This window comes from Bactrocera neohumeralis, chromosome 3 (assembly GCF_024586455.1).
Source record: "Bactrocera neohumeralis isolate Rockhampton chromosome 3, APGP_CSIRO_Bneo_wtdbg2-racon-allhic-juicebox.fasta_v2, whole genome shotgun sequence".
Classification (NCBI taxonomy): Eukaryota; Metazoa; Arthropoda; class Insecta; order Diptera; family Tephritidae; genus Bactrocera; species Bactrocera neohumeralis.
The window spans coordinates 63,258,256-63,277,474 of NC_065920.1; the positions used below are offsets into that span (position 1 = coordinate 63,258,256).

Below are 19,219 nucleotides of genomic sequence, written 5' to 3' on the forward strand. Positions count from 1 at the left end.
CTGATGACATGTACAAATATGGGTGAAATCGGTTCACAACTTTTCTTTCAATATAACGCTGTTTTGAATTCCATCTGATGCCTTCTCTGTATAATATATACATTAGGAACCAATGATGATAGCGGAATAAAACTTTACACAAATACGGTATTTGAAAAATATGTAAATGACGGATAATGAAATCTCGATTATCACTTTATCATGCGAGACTATAAAATGTTCGGTGACACCCGAACTTAGCCCTTCCTTACTTGTTTTCATTGTATTCAATAATGTTTCATCATGGTAGGATATATGCAAGAACAACTTCTACAATTCTAACTTTTCGTACTCTCTTGCCATTTTATGGTTGTAATTTTCGACCAACTATGCTCGCTATTCGTCGGATTATTGAAAATTTCAAGCTTACATTTTCTTTACATAATATTCAAGTACCAATAAGACAAAAAACCCCTGGAAGTTATGAAAATCTTGCTGCCGTTCAGGCAAGTGTTGCTGAAGACCACAATTTGTCGATCCCAAGACGTTCTCAAGAATAGGGACTGTCTCAAACTATAGCGTGATGGATTTCAAGAAAGGCCTAAAAGGAACACCGAACAATTCTTATCACTCAAGAACTGAAATCAATGGACCACCGCAAAAGCCGTAAATTTGCTTTGATTTGATTTTGTCTTGGAACAACTTGAAAACGGTAACGATTAAAAAAAAAGAAATCATCTACTCTGATGAGGCTCACTTTCGTCTGAGTGGTGCGATAAATAAACAAAACAGTTGATTCTGGTGCGAAGAAAATCCACAAATTATTCATCAATAACCACACATTCACCTCAACTGACATTTTGGTGTGGTTCTTGATCTAGTGGAATCATCCGTACTTCTTTCGAAATGACGCTGGTAACACCGTTATTGTCAGTGGAGACCGGTATAGATCGTTGATAACCAACTTTTTATGGTCATAGTTGGAAAAAGTTGATCTTGACAACATTTGGCTCCACAATACGATGCTACTTGGCATAAAGCACGTGCAACAACCGTATGTTTCCGAGATAGGTTTGGAGATTCGATTATTTCAAGATATTGTGACATTGAATGGCCTCCAAGAAGTTGTTATTTAACACCATTAGACTACTTCTTGTGGGGTTATTTGAAGTCATTGGTCTTTAGCAATAAACCAGACTCTTTTCAAGCTTTAGAAGTCAATATTGAACGTGCTCTTCATGACATACGACTTGATTTAGTGGAAAAATTACTCGAAAATCGGGTTCATTGAATTCGTTCCTACAAATGAAGTCGTGGAGGCCATTTGAATGATGTTATATTCAGAATTTCATTGTATCGATTTTAACGAGTGATCCAATCGAGTTACTTTTTTCAATAGCATGTTTTGACAGATCACGAGTGAGTCGTGTCAAGCTGTCATGTCATTTTTGTTCAGTATTGCTTGGCATTTCATCAAGGAAAGACTTACGCCTGAACAACGTTTACAAATCGATCAACTTTATTATGAAAATTCACGTTCTATAAAGAATTTGTTCACGCGATTCTCTCAATTTATGATCAACATAATCGGAAATCGACGATTTCGAGCCAAATTTTGTACACCGATGAGGCCCATTTCTGGCTTAATTGGTATGTGAACAAGTAAAATTGCCGCATTTGGAAGAAGTAGAAACCTGAAGAATTGAGAGTTGCCATTTCATCCAAAAAAATGATGCCGGTAAGAACGTAATCGTCAATAGCGATAGTTTTCGCGCCATAATAACCGAAAAGTTTTTACCGGAACTCATGATCTCGGTGACATTTGGTTTTAACAAGACCATCTCACTTCCCACACATTGCACTGTGCAGCAATCAATGGATTTGTTGAGAGAACACTTCGGTGAGCATACATATAATTTAACTTTTTGGGCCGGACGATTGGCCGCCACGATCGTTTGATATCAAATCGTTAGACTTTTTCCTTTGGGAATATGTAAAGTCTTAAGTCTATGCGGATGCGGTCTATGTTAATCCCGCTTCGATTAAGGCCTTTGAGCAAAATGTCACGCGTGTCATTCACCAGTTACCAGTCGAAATGCTCGAGCGAGTCATCGAAAATTGAACTCAACAGCTGGACCAACTGAGACATAGCCGCGGTCAACATTTGGAAGAGATAATATTCAAAAAATAAAGACCAAATGTTGGTTCGAATGTTAATAAACATTCCGCATTCAAATTGAAGTTTCTGTGTTTTTTCTTTTGGAAAGGAAAGAAACCTTGAAATGGATCACCCTTCAGCTTCACCGAAAGAATTTCAACTGTTGAGAGGTTTGTTTCCTAGCTAACTTGCTACCTGAGAACCTCATTTCGAAACCTACGATATTTTCGAAACAAATTACACTAATTTCAATAAAAACATTAGAAACTGGATGCGAGAAGAGAAAAATTCAATCGAATAGCTCAGAGATACACGAGAGTGCTATAACAGCTGTATAAGGAAAAAATAGTTCAAACCTCTTTCCAAATCATTTTTCAAAACAACTTTTAGGACGAGAAAAAATCTTATAAAAATGTTTTTATTGCAGTTTTTTTAGAGAAAAATTTTAGGAAAATATCTAGAGTAAAAATAATATTTATAGTTTTTTAAAGGAAAATTTAAATTTCGAATTTTGAAGAAACTTAAGACTTTTGGGAATAATTATTAGTATGAAAGTATAAGCGAAATGGAAGCTTCAAAATTTTAGAATATTTTTTCCCTAACAAAAATGTTTTCATAGAAATTTTTTACAGCAAACTTTTAAAAAATATTTTTAAATTTTTTTTTTTTTTATTTTTAGAAATAATTTATTTGTTTCAAATATTGAAACTTAACAACAGACAATTATTGCAAAAATTTTTTCCAAAGATTTTGAATGAACGGAAAAGAAGCTTAACATTTTTTAACTTAATCATGAATAAGAATAACCGAAAGGGAAACATCAAAATTTTTGAGAATTTTTTTTTTTTAAAACATAAAATTATTTTTGGATAAAAAAAGAAAAATAAATTTTGAACGAACGCAAGAGAAGCTTGAAATTTTTGAGAATAACATGGAGCGAAAGAAAGATTATTACTTTTTTTTCGTTTATGAAAAAATATATTTTCGGATGGAAAAAAAATATGTATATAAATATTGCCCAAATATATTTTATTTTATTTTAAAACTATGAAAATAATTTTTTTTTTATTTTTAGGCAAAATTGTTTAAAGAAAATTATATATTTTTCATAAATAATTTTTTTTGTCGAAGTGTTTATTTTGCCACTAATCTTATGACCGGGTGGAAAAAAAAATTTTGAAAAATATTTTTATTTTATTTTTAGAAAAAAATGTTTAAAGAAATATTTCCAAGGAATATTTTTCGAAATAATTTGTTTTGTGTTTTGAAATATTGAGATTTCTCAAATGAAAATTACCTTTTGCAAATTTTTATTTCCGAAATGTTTAGCAAACGGAGGAGAAGCTTTAAATGTTTTGAGAATAATATTGAGCGAAAGAAAGATTTTTATTTTTTTTCGAATGAAATAAAAATTCTTACAAAATAATACTTAAATACTTTTTATTTTATTATAAACTTAAGAAAACATTTTTAGTTTATTTTAGAAAATGTTTCAAGAAAAATATCAAGGGAATATTTAAAATTTTTTTTTTTTCGAAATATTAATTTTGACAACAGTCATCCCTTTGGATAATAAAACTCATTGAAAAAATATTTTTATTTTATTTTTTGAAAAAAAAAATTTTTAAAGAAAAATATTAAGAAAATATTTTAATTTATTTTAATATCTTTTTTCTCGAAATATTGTGTTTGCCAACAGTCGTGTCATCATATGAAAGAAAACTCATTGAAAAAATATTTTCATTTTATTTTAAAAAAATTTTGTTTTTTGAAATATTGAAATTTCCCAACAGTAAAATTTTATAACTCAGCAAAAAACTGCACGAAGTTATTACTGCACGTAGCAGCTAAACACTGCAACCCATAAATCCCCGTTTACGACACATGATGTTTGCAATTGCTTTTTTGCTTTTTGTTACATAATCACAGGAAGCCGTTAAATTTTTTTATTTTCTGTAATTTTTTTTATCCAACAAACTTAATTACTGCTTAGCGTTACTTAATACTACTTTTTTAAGTATCCATTTGACTTATTGTCGCACCGAGACGTACGCTTACGGAATACGCAAATACATAGCGCATATATAGATACGTGCGAATGTTTGTATGTATGTAAGTGGGCTTGTGAACCGAACCAGGGCCGGCCGAATGCTTGACACATTTGGTCATGCAGTATCAAACAATTCGAACGCACTGTTTACGTGCCTCATTGCCAATAAAATGTAGCAGACGCCTATTTATGCAACTATGTACAGGCTGCTTACATATAAATAGTAGCAGTGTGCTAAAATAAGCATATTGATTAATACTAGTATATATATGTATATACTATATATGTATAAATAATATTAATATAGTTATAGAATAATATTGAAAATCATAATAACAGTAACATTAGTAATACTCATTACAATAAAAGCTAATAAATACAAAGCATAATACTATGGCTATATATATTTCTTGATAAGTGTCAATGTACATAATTCTATATACTTCTATATCTATATATAAGTATGTGTGTTTGTATTGTGGCAGGTTATTTGTTAAGTACAAAAACTTTCACGCACAAAAATACTCAAAAATAAATTATAAATAGATGGCAACGCTAAAATTATTATTTCCTGGTACGCCATTGCATTAGTATTAGTGAGCCACTTTTGTTTATTTTTTTTTTTTTTTTTCTTCTTTGTCTAATCAGTCTAGATAAAATTTGACCTTGTGTTGGCCGGTCGCACCGCTACTACTACTACTGTTACCACTACCCACATGTGTACCACTACCGATGCTAATTTTACGCGAGGGACGTTTAAGCGGATGATGTGGCTGTGCGTCATCATCGTACTCATCATTGTCATCATCATTTTCGTAATGATTGAGACGATTGTGGTGTTGGTGATTGACGATGTAGCTGTTGTTGTTGTTGTATTACCTTCCAAACGTCGCAGCAGCCGATCCTGTTCGGTTTCACGCGGCGTTGTCGGCACTTCCTTGTTGGGTGAGTGTATGCCGGCGAGGAACGTCTTCGTGCTGATACGTGTCATTTTGGTCGGTTGATGATCTTGGAAGATTTGTGAATTTGCAAAAACGGCCAATATTTCGGGACCCAACATCGGCACGTTCGTTTGTGTTTCGCGGCGGTAGTCTTCTTCGTGTATCTTTGCATTGCTGGAAAATATGAAGTTGTTTTAAGGAGTTAATGAGTGTTGAAGTGATGCCAAGAGAGAGAGAGAGAGTGATAGGTGGTATGACTTCGACGATTCTTCCTCTTGGAAATATGAAGGATTTTGAGGACTTAATGAGCGTAGAAAAGATACCAAGAGGCAGAAAGAGAGAAAGAAGAGAGAAAGAGAAAAATATAGGTGGTATGACTTCAGTGATTTTTCTTCGTATATCTTTGATATGCTGGAAAATATGAACGGGTTTTAAGGAGTTAATGAGTGTTGAAGAGATACGAAGAGAGAAAAACAGAAATAGAAAGAGAGATAGGTGGTATTTCTGGATGATTCTTCCTCGTTTATTTTCGCACGGTATGAAAAATTAAGGCATTTAAGGAGGTGTTGGGCGTAGAAGAGGTATGAAAAGGCAGAAAGAGAAAAAAAAGAGAGAGAGCAATACAGGAGGTATGACCTCGTTGATTTTTCTTCGCGTATTTTCGCATTGCTGGAATGTAGATTTTTAAAGAAATTAATGAATTTGGAAGAAATAGCAAGGAAAAGAAAGGAAAGAAAGAGAGATAGAGAGATACCAAGTGAGAAAAGTAGAGAGAGACAAAAAGAAAAATAGTGAGTAAGATAAAAGGTATGTCCTCGATGGGCAAATAAGTGTCTTACAAGTGCATAATGTGTCTTAGCGCGATAATGGAAAGCGTATTAAAAGCTTAAAACTTCGGTTTTGTATAAAAATAATTAAAAACCATGTGAGAATTAGAAAAATAGGCTTGGAAACTGCACGGAAGTTCCAAAAATAGCGCGATTCGCCTTAAATATGCTATACATTTTGGTGCTATAGCAAAATATGTAACGAGAACTATCAAAAGCTTGCACGGTTATGCCAAAAAAGCTCATTGAACTCAACTTTTTTTAATCTCAGTTTTTTATAGAATAATTTGAGACCAAATACTGGTGACTCAACACACAAAATTTCTTTGGGCATGTACAAAAATAGTAAAAACCGATTACTGCGTTTCTATTTTCAGATTTGGGGCAATATACTCTAAAGATAAGAAAAGAAAAGTCATTTCTTTTGTTTTGCCGCTTCTCAGGTTAACGTAAAAAGGTGTGACAATATCTTATGCATGGAATACGGAAAAAGGTGTGCATCAACGTCAGAATGCTCCACCTTAGGAGCAAAAATTGCCGTGCGCGTGTACCTCATAATGCCGGAAGCGTCACGTCGCAATGGTTGATTACAGATCGGCACCGATAAATTGTTGTTATCCGACACTTGTATATGACTGAGGGCACTGCCATTCTTCTGCATTGACATGTAGTCCGTATCCTCTTCGGGATTGTAGTTCGCTGAAAGAAAATGAAAGTGATAATTATATTTATGTTGCAGTTTAAGTACTGTAAGTATTTGTTGATTACTTGTTTGATTATTACATTTTATTACAAAAGAATTGATTAACAATTAAGTAAATGTCATAATTAAGTATTTTACGTGCATGAATTGATCACGATTTTAAATAAAATTAGCATTCGTGACGAACTTATTACATTTCCATTACTTGCATATTAATGTGATTACATCATATTCATATTTAGAAAAAATTTCAAAAATGTGTTGGGTTGTATTTCAAAGGTAAAATTATACATGTGCATATCTAAGAAACTTGTTATTATGTAATCACAATCATGATTATGTAATCGTTACGCAATTATAAAGTATGTAACTACTTACTAGCCCTTTAAAATACTTACATAAAATCTAACCGAAACTACTTAGTACACTTTTTTGACGAACAAAAGTATGCAATCATAAATGTAACCTTAAAAGTAATTAAAAAATTTAGTTACCAAAATGTAATCGGAAAAGTAATTTAAAAAATTTTAATTACTAAAATGATTACAAATAGAAAAAAATCCAAAATAACTTTTTATATTGTTATCGACATGGTTATGGTTCACAGGAAATTTCTTTTATATAAACGTTATGTAATTATAAAGTAATTACTTACTAGGCACTTAAAATACTAATATAAAAATATATGCTAGACTATTTACTAAGCCTTTGTGCCGAACAAAAGTATGTAATGATGCATGTAATCGTAAAAGTAGTTTAAAAAAATTAATTACAAAAATGTAATCGGAAAAGTAATTAAAAAAATTTTAATTACCAAAATGATTACAAATAAAAAAATATCAAAATAACTTTTTATATTGTTATCAACATATCTTAAGGTACCAAGTGTTGCAAAGATACCGATTAGACATTAGTAAAACTCTAATCATGAAACAACAGATCCAATGGATGTATAAAAATCAGATTACCGTTAATTTTGTTCCATATTATAAAAAAATGTAATCTGTAATCATATTTTATAGCATAAGACTCTTCTAACAATTTTAATTTAGCCCAATGTAATCATTATACAAAAAATTCAAGAAATAGCTGAAATATTCATTACATAAAAATAATTCTATCATTTTATAATATGTAAATTTTCAATATCATTTTTGACTTTGTGTTTAAATTTTTGTATTTGTATTGTTATTTGTTACATATTGTAATCATTTTCATTACATATTGTAAACACCACCATTTTCAGGGTTATATTTAACAACTTATAGAAAAAGATAATTGTAATTGTTTAGTAAACAAACAAAGATTTGAATAAATTAAGTTGAATTGTAATTGGTAAACAAATCTTGAATCTTGTATTGAAATATAAATGGCAGTAAGTGACTCAAGTACTTAATATTTCTTTATCATATTAGTTAACAAGTACCATTTTAAGTTAAAAACAAAAAATGCCTTAAGCATTGTTATATATGGCAAGTACTTATTACATTACTGTTAGCATTTGTAGTAGGAATTTGTTAAAGAAAAATGATATGAGCATAAAATCAGTTTCACAAACCTGCATTGGCAACGTTTTTTCAATATGGTAATCATTACAATGTTATTACAATGAATTACCTTAACATTTTTTTATTGTAATCATGACATTAACGAAAAGAGGAGAGATAAAACAGTAATGCATGAGTTTGAAAAAAAAATAATTGTAATGATTACTTTGGAAATAAAAACATTCTGCCATAATTGCTAATATTTTAATAAAACAAGTAATCAAAAATCAAAGACAATTCTGCAAATTTGTAATAAATTATTACGAAAAAGCATTAAAAAAGCAAATGTATTGATTAATAATTGTTATAACAAAAATTTATAGCTTTAAAGTAGAAGTAATTGTAATGATTACTTTGAAAATAAAAAAATGTATTTACTAATAGTTTAATATAAGAAATAATAAAAAAATTTAAATTGTAATGATTACCTTATAAATCAGAAGGTATGATACAAATATTTTTAAACAAGTAATCACACAAAACTAAACCTTTTGAAAAATTATAATTACCAGCAACAAATAATTAATTAAAGATAAAAATGTCACACAAAAGTTTAATGAAAACGTAAATTTAAAATTTAAACTTAAATTGTAATGATTACCAACTTGTTACCGATTAATGACCGTAAAATAAACAAACATATTGTATTTATGGCATTAACAAAAAAGGTAAACATTTAGAAAAAATTAAAATAAAAAAATGTAATGATTACAAAAGTTTAATGAGATGAAAATGTAATAATTAAAATAAAAATAATTCATGAATTTTAAGTAAAAGTAATAGTAAGGATTACCTAGAAAATTTAAAATTTTATTCCCATTATTTCAATTAAATAAGTAATCATAACACGCAAATAAATTGTAAAATTGTAATGAATTCCTTCAAAGCAGAATACTTTAATTAAATAATCAACCAAGTAATCACAAACATAAAATATTTTTTAAAATTTTAATAATTACTTTGAAAATAAAAAAATGTAATTACCAATATTGTAATTAAATAAGTAATCAAGAGCCCAATACTTTAAAAAACTGTAATGATTACCTTAAGAACCAAAAATTTTAATAACCGCTATTATTTACATATACGTGATATTTAATTAAGCAAGTAATCAAAAAAATTTTTGAAATGTAATGATTACTTCAAAATTAAAGAAAAATTAATTGCCAATATTTTAATTATTTTGATTACTTAATCCGACTATTTAATAAAATTGTATTGATTACCTTAAAAACTAAAAATTTTAATTGTAATCAAAAGTAATCAAAAAAATTTTAAAGTTGCAATGATTACTTTAAAATAAAAATTGTTAATATTTTAATCAAACCAGTAATCAAGTAATGCTTTTTGCTCATAAAATTGTAAAGACTACTAAATAGTAATTGTTTAAAGTCCAAAAAGCAAACAACTAAGTTCCATTTTTACATTCAGTACTGTATGTACTTATACTCTAAGTGTAAAAAACACGCGATTTTCTAAAACGACTACATTACGTATTAATATCCGCGTTGTTCTCGATCACGTCAATCGATTTGGTGAAAACTCAATCGGCTATGTAAATTCTACGACACGTACAAGTCATTACAAACCACTCATTTACTTAAATTCCCAAGAAGCTCATACACAAGTATACACATTTAAATACAGAGGCATTTACAGATGCAAATAATCATTGCACGCAAACGAGCAAACCGCAATAATCGCGAGAACAATAGTAATCATTATATACACAACAACAGAAGTCTTGCCAACACTTAACGCATTACGGTGATTCATTGTGCCAACATTACAGAATGTCCGTTCATACTAAAGTCAATATATGCAATAATTGCACTCTGAATTTTATTATTGTTGTTGCTGTGGCTGCCGTTGAAATGTAATATTTTTAGCAGTAATTATATGCCAATTTTTTGCTTGCTTCTTAATTTCTTGCCGAAGTGGTGTTAACCAATTAACTAAATAAACGAATTACGGGTACAGTAAGCATACGCTAAATGGCACAATAAATACCTTCGGCGGCGCATTTTCTCTTTGTATAACAGTAAATGGTGACTTTCTTTTGTTGTTTGTTTGTCGTATATATTTATTCGATTTCATCAATATAGCTGTAGCTCAAGAAACAAAGAAAGCAAGAAATATCTTTAAAGTCATTGGCCGCACTTCGCGTGCACGTGACCCTTTTATCCGCTAATTGCAAAATAATTTGCCTGTGAATACAGCGTAATTAGTTCACAGCAATATAAACAGTAGGCTCTACTTTTTATCTACACAGTAGTATCATTATCTATGCCATAGCATGCCTCCCATCAATCTTTTGTAAGTTTCTTAGAAGCCAATCAAGCGAGCCCTTATCTATGGTATAAACTGCTTTGCAGTAATAATACCCATTACATTTACACATAATATATTGAAATAGACACTTTGACATTTCGTAATCGTTTTGACTTTATTTTCTATAAAGCTCTCGAAAATATCATTGAGGACTCACATTTAATTATGATAAGCTTTTCTTTCAATGTTTTTTCCGTTACTCAAATCTTATTTTCCTATTTCTTATCGTCGCTGTTGATATCATGATTTAATTAGCTTTAAACACCATTAGATAAATCAGTCAATTAAAAGTGTTTGAGCTTATTAGTGAAGACAATTTAGTAATTGACTCAATTAAGTGCCAAAAAGGTGTTAAAATCCTATTTAGTTTTTCGAATTAAAATTATTGTTTCCTCAAAATTCGAGAACTAAACCTAACACTAATATTATAGGCAACTTGGTAACGGCTAAAGGACAACAAAGTGGTTTTACCGGCCGAGCTAGTCAACTACGGCGGTAAAGAACTGACAAGGTGCATGTATCAGCTTCTTTTCAAGATATGGTCGGTTGAAAGCTTGCCCGATAATTGGAACCTAAGTAACCTCTGCCCAAACCACAAAAGGGGGATCCGTCAACTACCGCGGGAAAAGCCTTCTTAATATCGCATATAAAGTCTTATCGAGCGTAGTGTGTGAAAGCCTGAAGCCCACTGTCAACAAACACATTTACCTAATCAGTGTTGCTTTAGGCCTGGAAAATCTACTATCGACCAGATTTTCACTATGCGCCAAAACTTGGAAAACTCCCATGAAAGGAAGATAGCAAAACACCACCTCTTCCGCGATTTTAAAGCTACCTTCCACAGCTGCCACAGCCGCTATGTCTGACCTTGGTATCCCCGCAAAGCTAATGCAGCTGTGTAAGCCAACGTTGAGCAACCTCAAAAGCTCCGTCAGGATCGGAAAGACCTTTCCGGGCCGTTCGATACCAAGCGATGTTTCAGACAAAGAGAATCCATAGCGTGTGACTTCATCAATCTATTACTCGAGAATATAATTCTAGCTGCAGAGCTGAATCGAGAAACTACAATATTCTATAAGAATGTACAGCTACTGGCGTACGCTGCTGATGTTGATATTGGCCTCAACATCCGCGCCGTTAGTTCTACTTTACTTAGACTGTATAAGGAAGCGAAGCAAAACAGTCTGGTAGTGAAAGGCGCAAAACGAAATATCTCCTGTGATCAAACAAACAGTCGTCCCACTTGCGACTTGGCTCTACGTCACTGTTGACAGTCACAACTTCGAAATCGTAGATAATTTCATCTAATTTGGTCATCTCTAGACGAACAAAGACCAAACTCTACAAGTCCCTCACTATTTCTGTCCAGCCATACAATGCGGCGGCGTGGACAATGACTACATCTGTTGAATCGGCTTTAGAAGTTTTCGAGAGGAAGGTTCTGCGGAAGATTTATGGTCCTTTGCGCCTTGGCAACGGCGAATACCGCAGTCGATAGAACGATGAGCTGTACGAGATATACGGCGTCATGGATATAGTTCAGCGAATTAAGAGACAGCGGCTCCGCTGGCTAGGTCATGTTGTCCGAATGAATGAAACCAATCCAGCTCTGAGAGTATTAGACATAGTATCCGCCGGAGTAAGCAGAGGAGGATCTCCAATCCGTTGGAAAGACAAGGTAGAGACGGACCTGGCTACAATGGAAATCTCCAATCGGCGCCAAACAGCGAAAAGCAGAAACGACTGGCACGCTGTTGTTAATTTGGCTATAACCGCGTAAACGGTGTCCCCGCCAGTAAAGAAACAGAAACCATTTTGAATGACTTCCGTTTCAAAGAACAAGTAAGGTTAGGCTTGGATGACGCTCAGGTTATTATAGCTGTTTAACGATGAATGTAGGAGCAGCTTTCTTATAACCACGCAGCATCTTGAGCCAGCCTTAAAACCACCAAGATAATTGATTTTGTACCGTATAGCTCATCTAAACGGCTTAAGGCGTGTGAGTCAAGGTGTTCTAACTTTAATCTGTTACTAAGAACTATCGTTGAAAGTTCTCCGTTAAATTTAGATTTTAACAATAAACGATGGAAATATATCGGAGAATTCCCATGGAATTCATTTAGTCCAAACAAATGACTAAAATAATCGTTCGTACGATTTAATTGCTCTTAGAACATAACGACTTATCATGTTATATATGTATGCATATATGTATGTACATATGTACATATATAAAACAAATGTCATATAATCAATTGCTTACTTACGACCTTCGCTTCTAATCTTAATTTGTTTTTACCTCATTTATATGCCGTCAAATTGGGCAACCCGTGACATTGACGCATCGAAATAGAAGTTCAGTGATAAATGGGTTAGTAATATTTATTGTGCCAAATGGATTTCGTAATAAAAAAAAATGTTGCATTTTCATTCATATGACAAATTAATTGTATTTTTTTTGGTTTTTCGTTGGTTTTTTTCTTTTTATTAAAAAATGAAAAAACGGATTATGCTAACTTTTAATTTCATTTTTTTCAAAAAACCCATTCAAATATGTTTCAAAAAAAAAAAAAAAGAAATTTTAAATAAATTTCAAAAAGTTTTAATTGTTTTTTTTTCACAACCTAAAAAACATATTTTTTTAATGAAAATTTTCCAAAAAAATTTAATATTTTTTCACAATTCGTTTTTCAAACAAACTTCATTTTCTATTCAAAAAAATTTTTAATAACAATTTTTGTTTTTTTTTTTTTTTTTTTTGTTAAAATTTTTTTAAAAAAACAAAAATTGTTGTAATATTTAAAAAATCTGATAGCGATTTTAACAAATGAAAATTATGCATGTAGAATTTTTTTTTTTACAAAATTTGCAATAATTCAGTTTTAAAATTTTTGGGTTTTAACACAAATTTCAATAATGTTAATAATTTTTTTGAAAATTTAAAAAAATGTTTTAAAAAAAATTAAATATTTTTTTTTATGAAAATTTGTAAATATACAAAAAAAAATAATGTGTTACAAAAAAAAACAATTTTTTTTTAATTAAGACAGTTTGGAATTACTTTTTTTTTTTTTGTTTTTTTTTTGTTAATAAAATTTTGTTACGAAAAAAGCATTTTTTTGAATTACGAAAAAAAAATTTTTTAAAAAAAGAAAATTTTTTGTTACCAAAAAATTAAATGAACACAGTTTTTATGAAATACGACTTTTTATTATTTTTTTTAATTGAAAAACATTTTAAAAAATTACAAAAAATATATTTGAAAAGCCTTTAATAAATTAGAAAAAAAAAATTAAAAAGTTTTTCAAAAAATAAAAAAATGTTCTTAACCGCATAGCTGCTAACGCTTAACATTTTTTGTTGAGTCAGTTTCGAATTAATTGTGTATATGAGATAGTTTGCCTCTTATAACAACAACAAAACATGACGGTTTTAAAATCTATTCCAAAAAAAATAATTACACTCATTTTTAACATTTAATCAATTTTGCATTCGGTGAGTAAGTTTTGCATTTTACAACAACAACAACAAAATTAAAAAAAACGATTACAACAATTTTGAATAGTTAATTCCATATAACATTCTATTTTGCGCTTGTTGCACCACCCACAATAACAAATTACACTTTTTTTAATTTTTTTTACTGCTGCTACAACAACTAGAATAATATTCTAGCGATGTTCTGTGTAACTTAACAAAAAGTTGTTACATTTTATTTTTTATGTCTGTTTTTATTGTTTTTTACTTTTTATGTTTGTTTTTATCGTTTATTCTCTTTATATTATGCACAATTTTCCGCGCTAAATTTTCCATGCCGCAATTAATAATTGTATATGCATTAACTCTTAACACAACGCCTACGAAAATAATCAGTTTTTAATTACAATAACAACTATCGCATAAGCATATACGAAAGTACTAGAAAACAGCGGTCAATATTTCAGATTCTTCGCAAATTATTAACATATTATTACTTTGTTTACATTTTAAAATATTTATTTTCATTTTTTGAGTGTAGACACTAGCAATCTCAGTATTAGCTACAGGCTTCTGCGCTTAACATTTTCATATGACTGTCTTTATTTGTCATACTATACATATATGACGTCGCTTCACTGTAGACAAGTAATTGAAGCTACAGGTTTGTCACGTGTATTTACAAATGTATATATGTATATATATATATATATATACTATTTTCTTGTATATATGTTTATATATTTAACTAACCACTTCCTATGCACTTCCTTTAGCACTCTAACCTGTAGCTTACCTGCTAGCTGATCGCTGCTTTAAATTTATGCGTGAATGTGTGCGTCAGCTGGCTATCAGCGCGCGGCGCTTTACGCTCAGCACACTCGTAATGACTTGTACTTTGCCGTATTAATCACTTATTTTTTTAGAAATTGCAAGTTAATTAATCACGTTTTTAGTACACTTTTCGTCCGAATTATTACGGCCGGTATTAACTCAAACGCTTAAACCGTTTTTATGGAATTTCCGTTTGCTTTTTGGCTTTACTGTTGGTTGATTTTGTAGTTTTGGGAAAAAACTTTTTTTTTATTTTTTTAATTTTTTTAATTATTCTTAATTTGTTTTTAATTTTTTGATATTTTTCAACTCTATTTAATTTTTTTTATTTTAAAATTTTTTATTTAATTTAATAAATTTTTTTAATAATTATTAATTTTGTTATATTATTATTATTTTCAGTTTTTATTACATATGTTTTTAACTATTTTAAAATTCCACCAAAAAGTATTTTTTTACTGTTACACATTAAAAAATTCAACAATTTCACTAATTTGCTTTATTTTATTTAAATTTTTATAATTATATTTATTTTTTTATATTTTTTTTATTATTTTTTTAACCTTTTTTTAACATTAAAAATTTCACTTTTTTTTAATTTTTTAAAATTATTTCTTAATTTTTTAATTTCATTTAATTTTTTTTAATTTTTTTTAATTATATTTAATTTTCTTTAATTATTTTAATTTTAATTTTTTTATGATATTTAATTTTTTTATTAATTTTCAGTTTTTATTAATTTTTTAATTATTTTAAAATTTCAAAAAAACTATTTTTGTAACATTAAAAAATTTTAAAATTTCACTATTTTTTTTTTAATTTTAAAATTATTTCTTAATTTTTTAATTTTATTTCATTTTTTTAATTATTTTAATTTTATTTAATTTTATTTAATTTTATTTAATTATTTTAATTTAAAATTTCTTTATGATATTTAATTTTTTTTTTGTTAATTTTCAGTTTTTATTATGTTTTTTAATTATTTTAAAGTTTCAAAAAAAAATCTTTAAGTTTTTGTAACATCAAAAAAAAATTATGTATCTATGTATATCAACTCACCGATTGACTCATCGTAGCAGAATCTCTCCTCGAAGCAGTTCCACTTGAAGTCTTCCCAGCAGCTAAATAATTTTATTAAATTTTATTTAATTATTTTAATGTGTTTTCTTCTAACAGTTTACAGCAAAAACTGCTTGAAAAATATAAATAAACTTTACTGTTGCAATGCAAGCGTGAAATACGAAAGAAAGCGTTAACAAAGTGTCAGCGCGCACGCCAAAATGGTCAAAATATTTTATAACATGTACTCACCTCTGGCAGCAGCGACACATTTTACCGTTGCAAGATTTATTTTTAACTGCCTATAGCTTGTTAAAGCGCTTGAGCGTCGCGTACGCTTGCTGACGCGTTTGCGTGCGTTGTAATGCGGCGTTTGGTACTAGCGCACGCAACAGCTGCCGATGCGTCTGCTGTCGCTGGTGTAACTAACTGTTGTCACCGAAGCTATGTGACTATGGCGCTCTATTGGCGCGCCTACTTAACTACCAACGACGTGCTATTCGTGGTTGCGCGCTGGCTATTGTCGTGGTCGTGGTGGTGGTCGTCGGCGCTGCTGTTGCTTTCGTTGTCTCTTCGCCGCTTTAGTCTTACGCGCTATTACGTATACGCGCATAAATCACTATGAAAAGCACGCTTTTGCACTTTGTCGTATCAAGTCGACTTAATTGCTGCCTAGCTAGCTATTTTCTTGGCTTTTATCAGCCTTAATGCAAACGAAAACAAAGTGCGCGCAGTCTTTTCTCTATACACTTTTTGTGGCGCGCTGGCGCTTTTGCTCGTCGTTAGCTCAACTGCAAACAAAATACACGAAAAAAAATTTTATTTAATATTTCATACTGCCAGGTCGGCGCGCGGCGTCAACATGCCGCTTTAACACACGACAACACATACACACACTCGCACATAGGATTATATGTATGTAGCTGCGAAAACTCACACACTCGTGAAAAAAGTCTCGTCAATTTTTGTACGTCACTGCGCTGTCGCGCCGCCGCCGCCGCTGCTGTCTTTGCCACACACGCTAGTCGATTTGTTTTTCGGCTACCACCTGTAATTTTACACTTGTTGTTTTTATTGTTGCTGCTGTAGTCTGCTATGTGTATGCCGCCGTGTAGCTCATTCATGGGATTAATTCAATTAGCTGTTGTTTGCTGCTTGCCGTCGTCGCTTACCGCCTGTCGTTGTTGTAGCATACGTGCGCTTTGTTGTCCACCGTCCACATGACTCGGCCGCTTCGTACTGCTTTCGCCGCGCTTGTACGCACCCATTTAGTAGTAGTGCGCGCGCTCTCGGCGCCAACTCGCTCTGCTCCCCATTTGGGCGCTCGCAAGTCTTTCGCGTGAGCGCATTGCCGGTGTTGGCACCGGTTCGCCTCAACTCTTTCACTTTCTGCGGTCACAACATTCTTTTGTTCGCTTTTGTGCCTGCATTCCTCAGTTCTTGCGCTGATAAGCTACAACTGGCATTATCTTGTTTTTAATCCATATTTACATTGTTATTGCTTTTGAGTACATTGTTTTGCTATCGCCCTTTTTGCCATTGCTCTCTCATCACTTCACATCAACAGTTCGTTTCGTTTTTTATGGCGCTGTGTTGTAAGTGAAGTCATTCGGCGAGCAACTCCAATGTATTTGCTAAGCACTTGATGTGCTCCCAATAAAGCTAGTAAGTGGTAAAATGTTGCATTTGTGTAAATATAGCGTCGCCGCGTCTGCGAGAGTGACAACAGCAGTAAGGCTAACGCGCAATTCATTTGACGTGCAGAGAGGCGGTACAGTGTAGCGATGCAAAAGAAATCGGTGTTAAATTTTATTTTAACTGAGAGTTACTTGGTGAATAGCGTATTAGGAGTTATGTTGGAGAAAATCTTTCTGATAACCACTAACTGGAGGGTATTATTATTATTCAAGAACAATTTGCTCTATTAACGGGTGTGGTAAGTTCTAAATTTAAAAATCCAACAGGCACTTGAAGTCGCCATGGGATTTTGTAGAACGATCTATTTTGTAGCATAATAAAAGAGAAGCCTTGAAAAATGACTCTTAATTGTTTGAAAAAATGCCCAAAAAATAGACCGAACGTAGTTCCTTACGACAATATCAATCGTCCAAATGTTAAATGGTTCCAGTAAGATGTTACTGAAATCCGCACAACGCTTCTAACCATGACATTTTTAAGATGAACATTCTATAACCGTATTATACCGAGAAATAGTTTAGAGAGGGGGCACCAGGGAAACAATGGAGCATCTCTTATGCACTTGGATTCCTACAGTAAGATACTCGATAGTGAGGCCGCATACTCTGTAAAAATTCGCTTCCGGAAGACATTGGAGCAGGCATTGTGGGACCACATACCAAATTATTCCTACCAATGGAACGTTTTCCGAGCATCTTTCGAGCAGAAAGCTTTGCTATAAGTTACTACACAGAAATCAATCTATAAAGGTGTTACTCCGCACGGAGGAGAAGGTGGTGAGAGAACGGCACTGACAGCAGGCAACAGAAATGCGCCACGCTAACCTTTTACTGGGAGGGTACAACCTTGCCAAGTTAAAAGAAATGAGTAACCTCACCCGAGGCAAATTCCGCTTCCTTGTCGCGCTCTATACAGGGCACTGCAGGCTCAGGAGGCACTTGTCCAGCATGGGCATAGTCTCTTGTGCAAACCGGCGGTTTTGTGACATGGAACAGAAAACTCTAGAACACCTGATTCTAGATTGCCCACCAATTTTAAGGAGCGGGCTTAAGGCTCTAGGTTCCTTTTACGTGGGCAGAGATCATATCACCTCAGTCGCGCCCAGCAAGCTCAATTTTTTATCAATCTATCTATCTAAGTTACAGTCATGACTTGTAAACAATCATCGCTAATGGCGACAGAAAAATGTTTCATCAAGATGTAGTGCTAGAAATTATAGGCAACAGGCCTTATTAAACTTCTTATAAAATACCAAATAGAATTCATAGACTGTGAAACCCGTCATCTAAAATAAAGGGTACTCGATTTTTTTTACAAATTTAAATCATACTCAATCATTGCCTTGAATAACGTATGTTTTCAGAAAGACAATTAAAAATGTATTTTTTTCATATAATGGAACAAAAAATATTTCCTTAATAGTTTGAAATGTTTGCTTGAATAAAAATAATTAATTCGTAAGAATAAATTCCTTTTAATTCTAGAACATTCTATTATTTGAACGACATCACATTTTATATGCATTTACGACGACACCGGCCCACTGCGCAGACAGAAGTGTGGTGCCAAAACGAGTGAGAGCGTACATATGTACTTTCAAGTACGAGTAAGTATA

The 19,219-nt window shown here is 31.6% G+C and overlaps 1 protein-coding gene across 6 annotated transcripts in view; it reads right to left on the reverse strand.

Annotated features, from left to right (window-relative positions):
* LOC126752035 (uncharacterized) overlaps positions 1 to 19,219 on the reverse strand; it is an 82,243-nt gene that overhangs the window by 13,255 nt on the left and 49,769 nt on the right. For 4 of the 6 annotated variants that reach the window (XM_050462567.1, XM_050462564.1, XM_050462566.1 and 1 more), the window contains 4 exons: positions 16,159 to 16,697; positions 15,907 to 15,968; positions 6,507 to 6,654; positions 5,067 to 5,302 (listed from right to left, as the gene is read on the reverse strand). In XM_050462567.1, coding sequence (XP_050318524.1) covers positions 5,067 to 5,302; positions 6,507 to 6,654; positions 15,907 to 15,968; positions 16,159 to 16,178 — 466 coding nt within the window. In that variant the 5' untranslated portion in view covers positions 16,179 to 16,697. Of the gene's footprint in view, positions 1 to 5,066; positions 5,303 to 6,506; positions 6,655 to 14,809; positions 15,060 to 15,906; positions 15,969 to 16,158; positions 16,698 to 16,843; positions 17,584 to 19,219 lie in introns of those variants that run through there. The other 2 variants (XM_050462563.1, XM_050462568.1) reach the window with 2 other exon arrangements.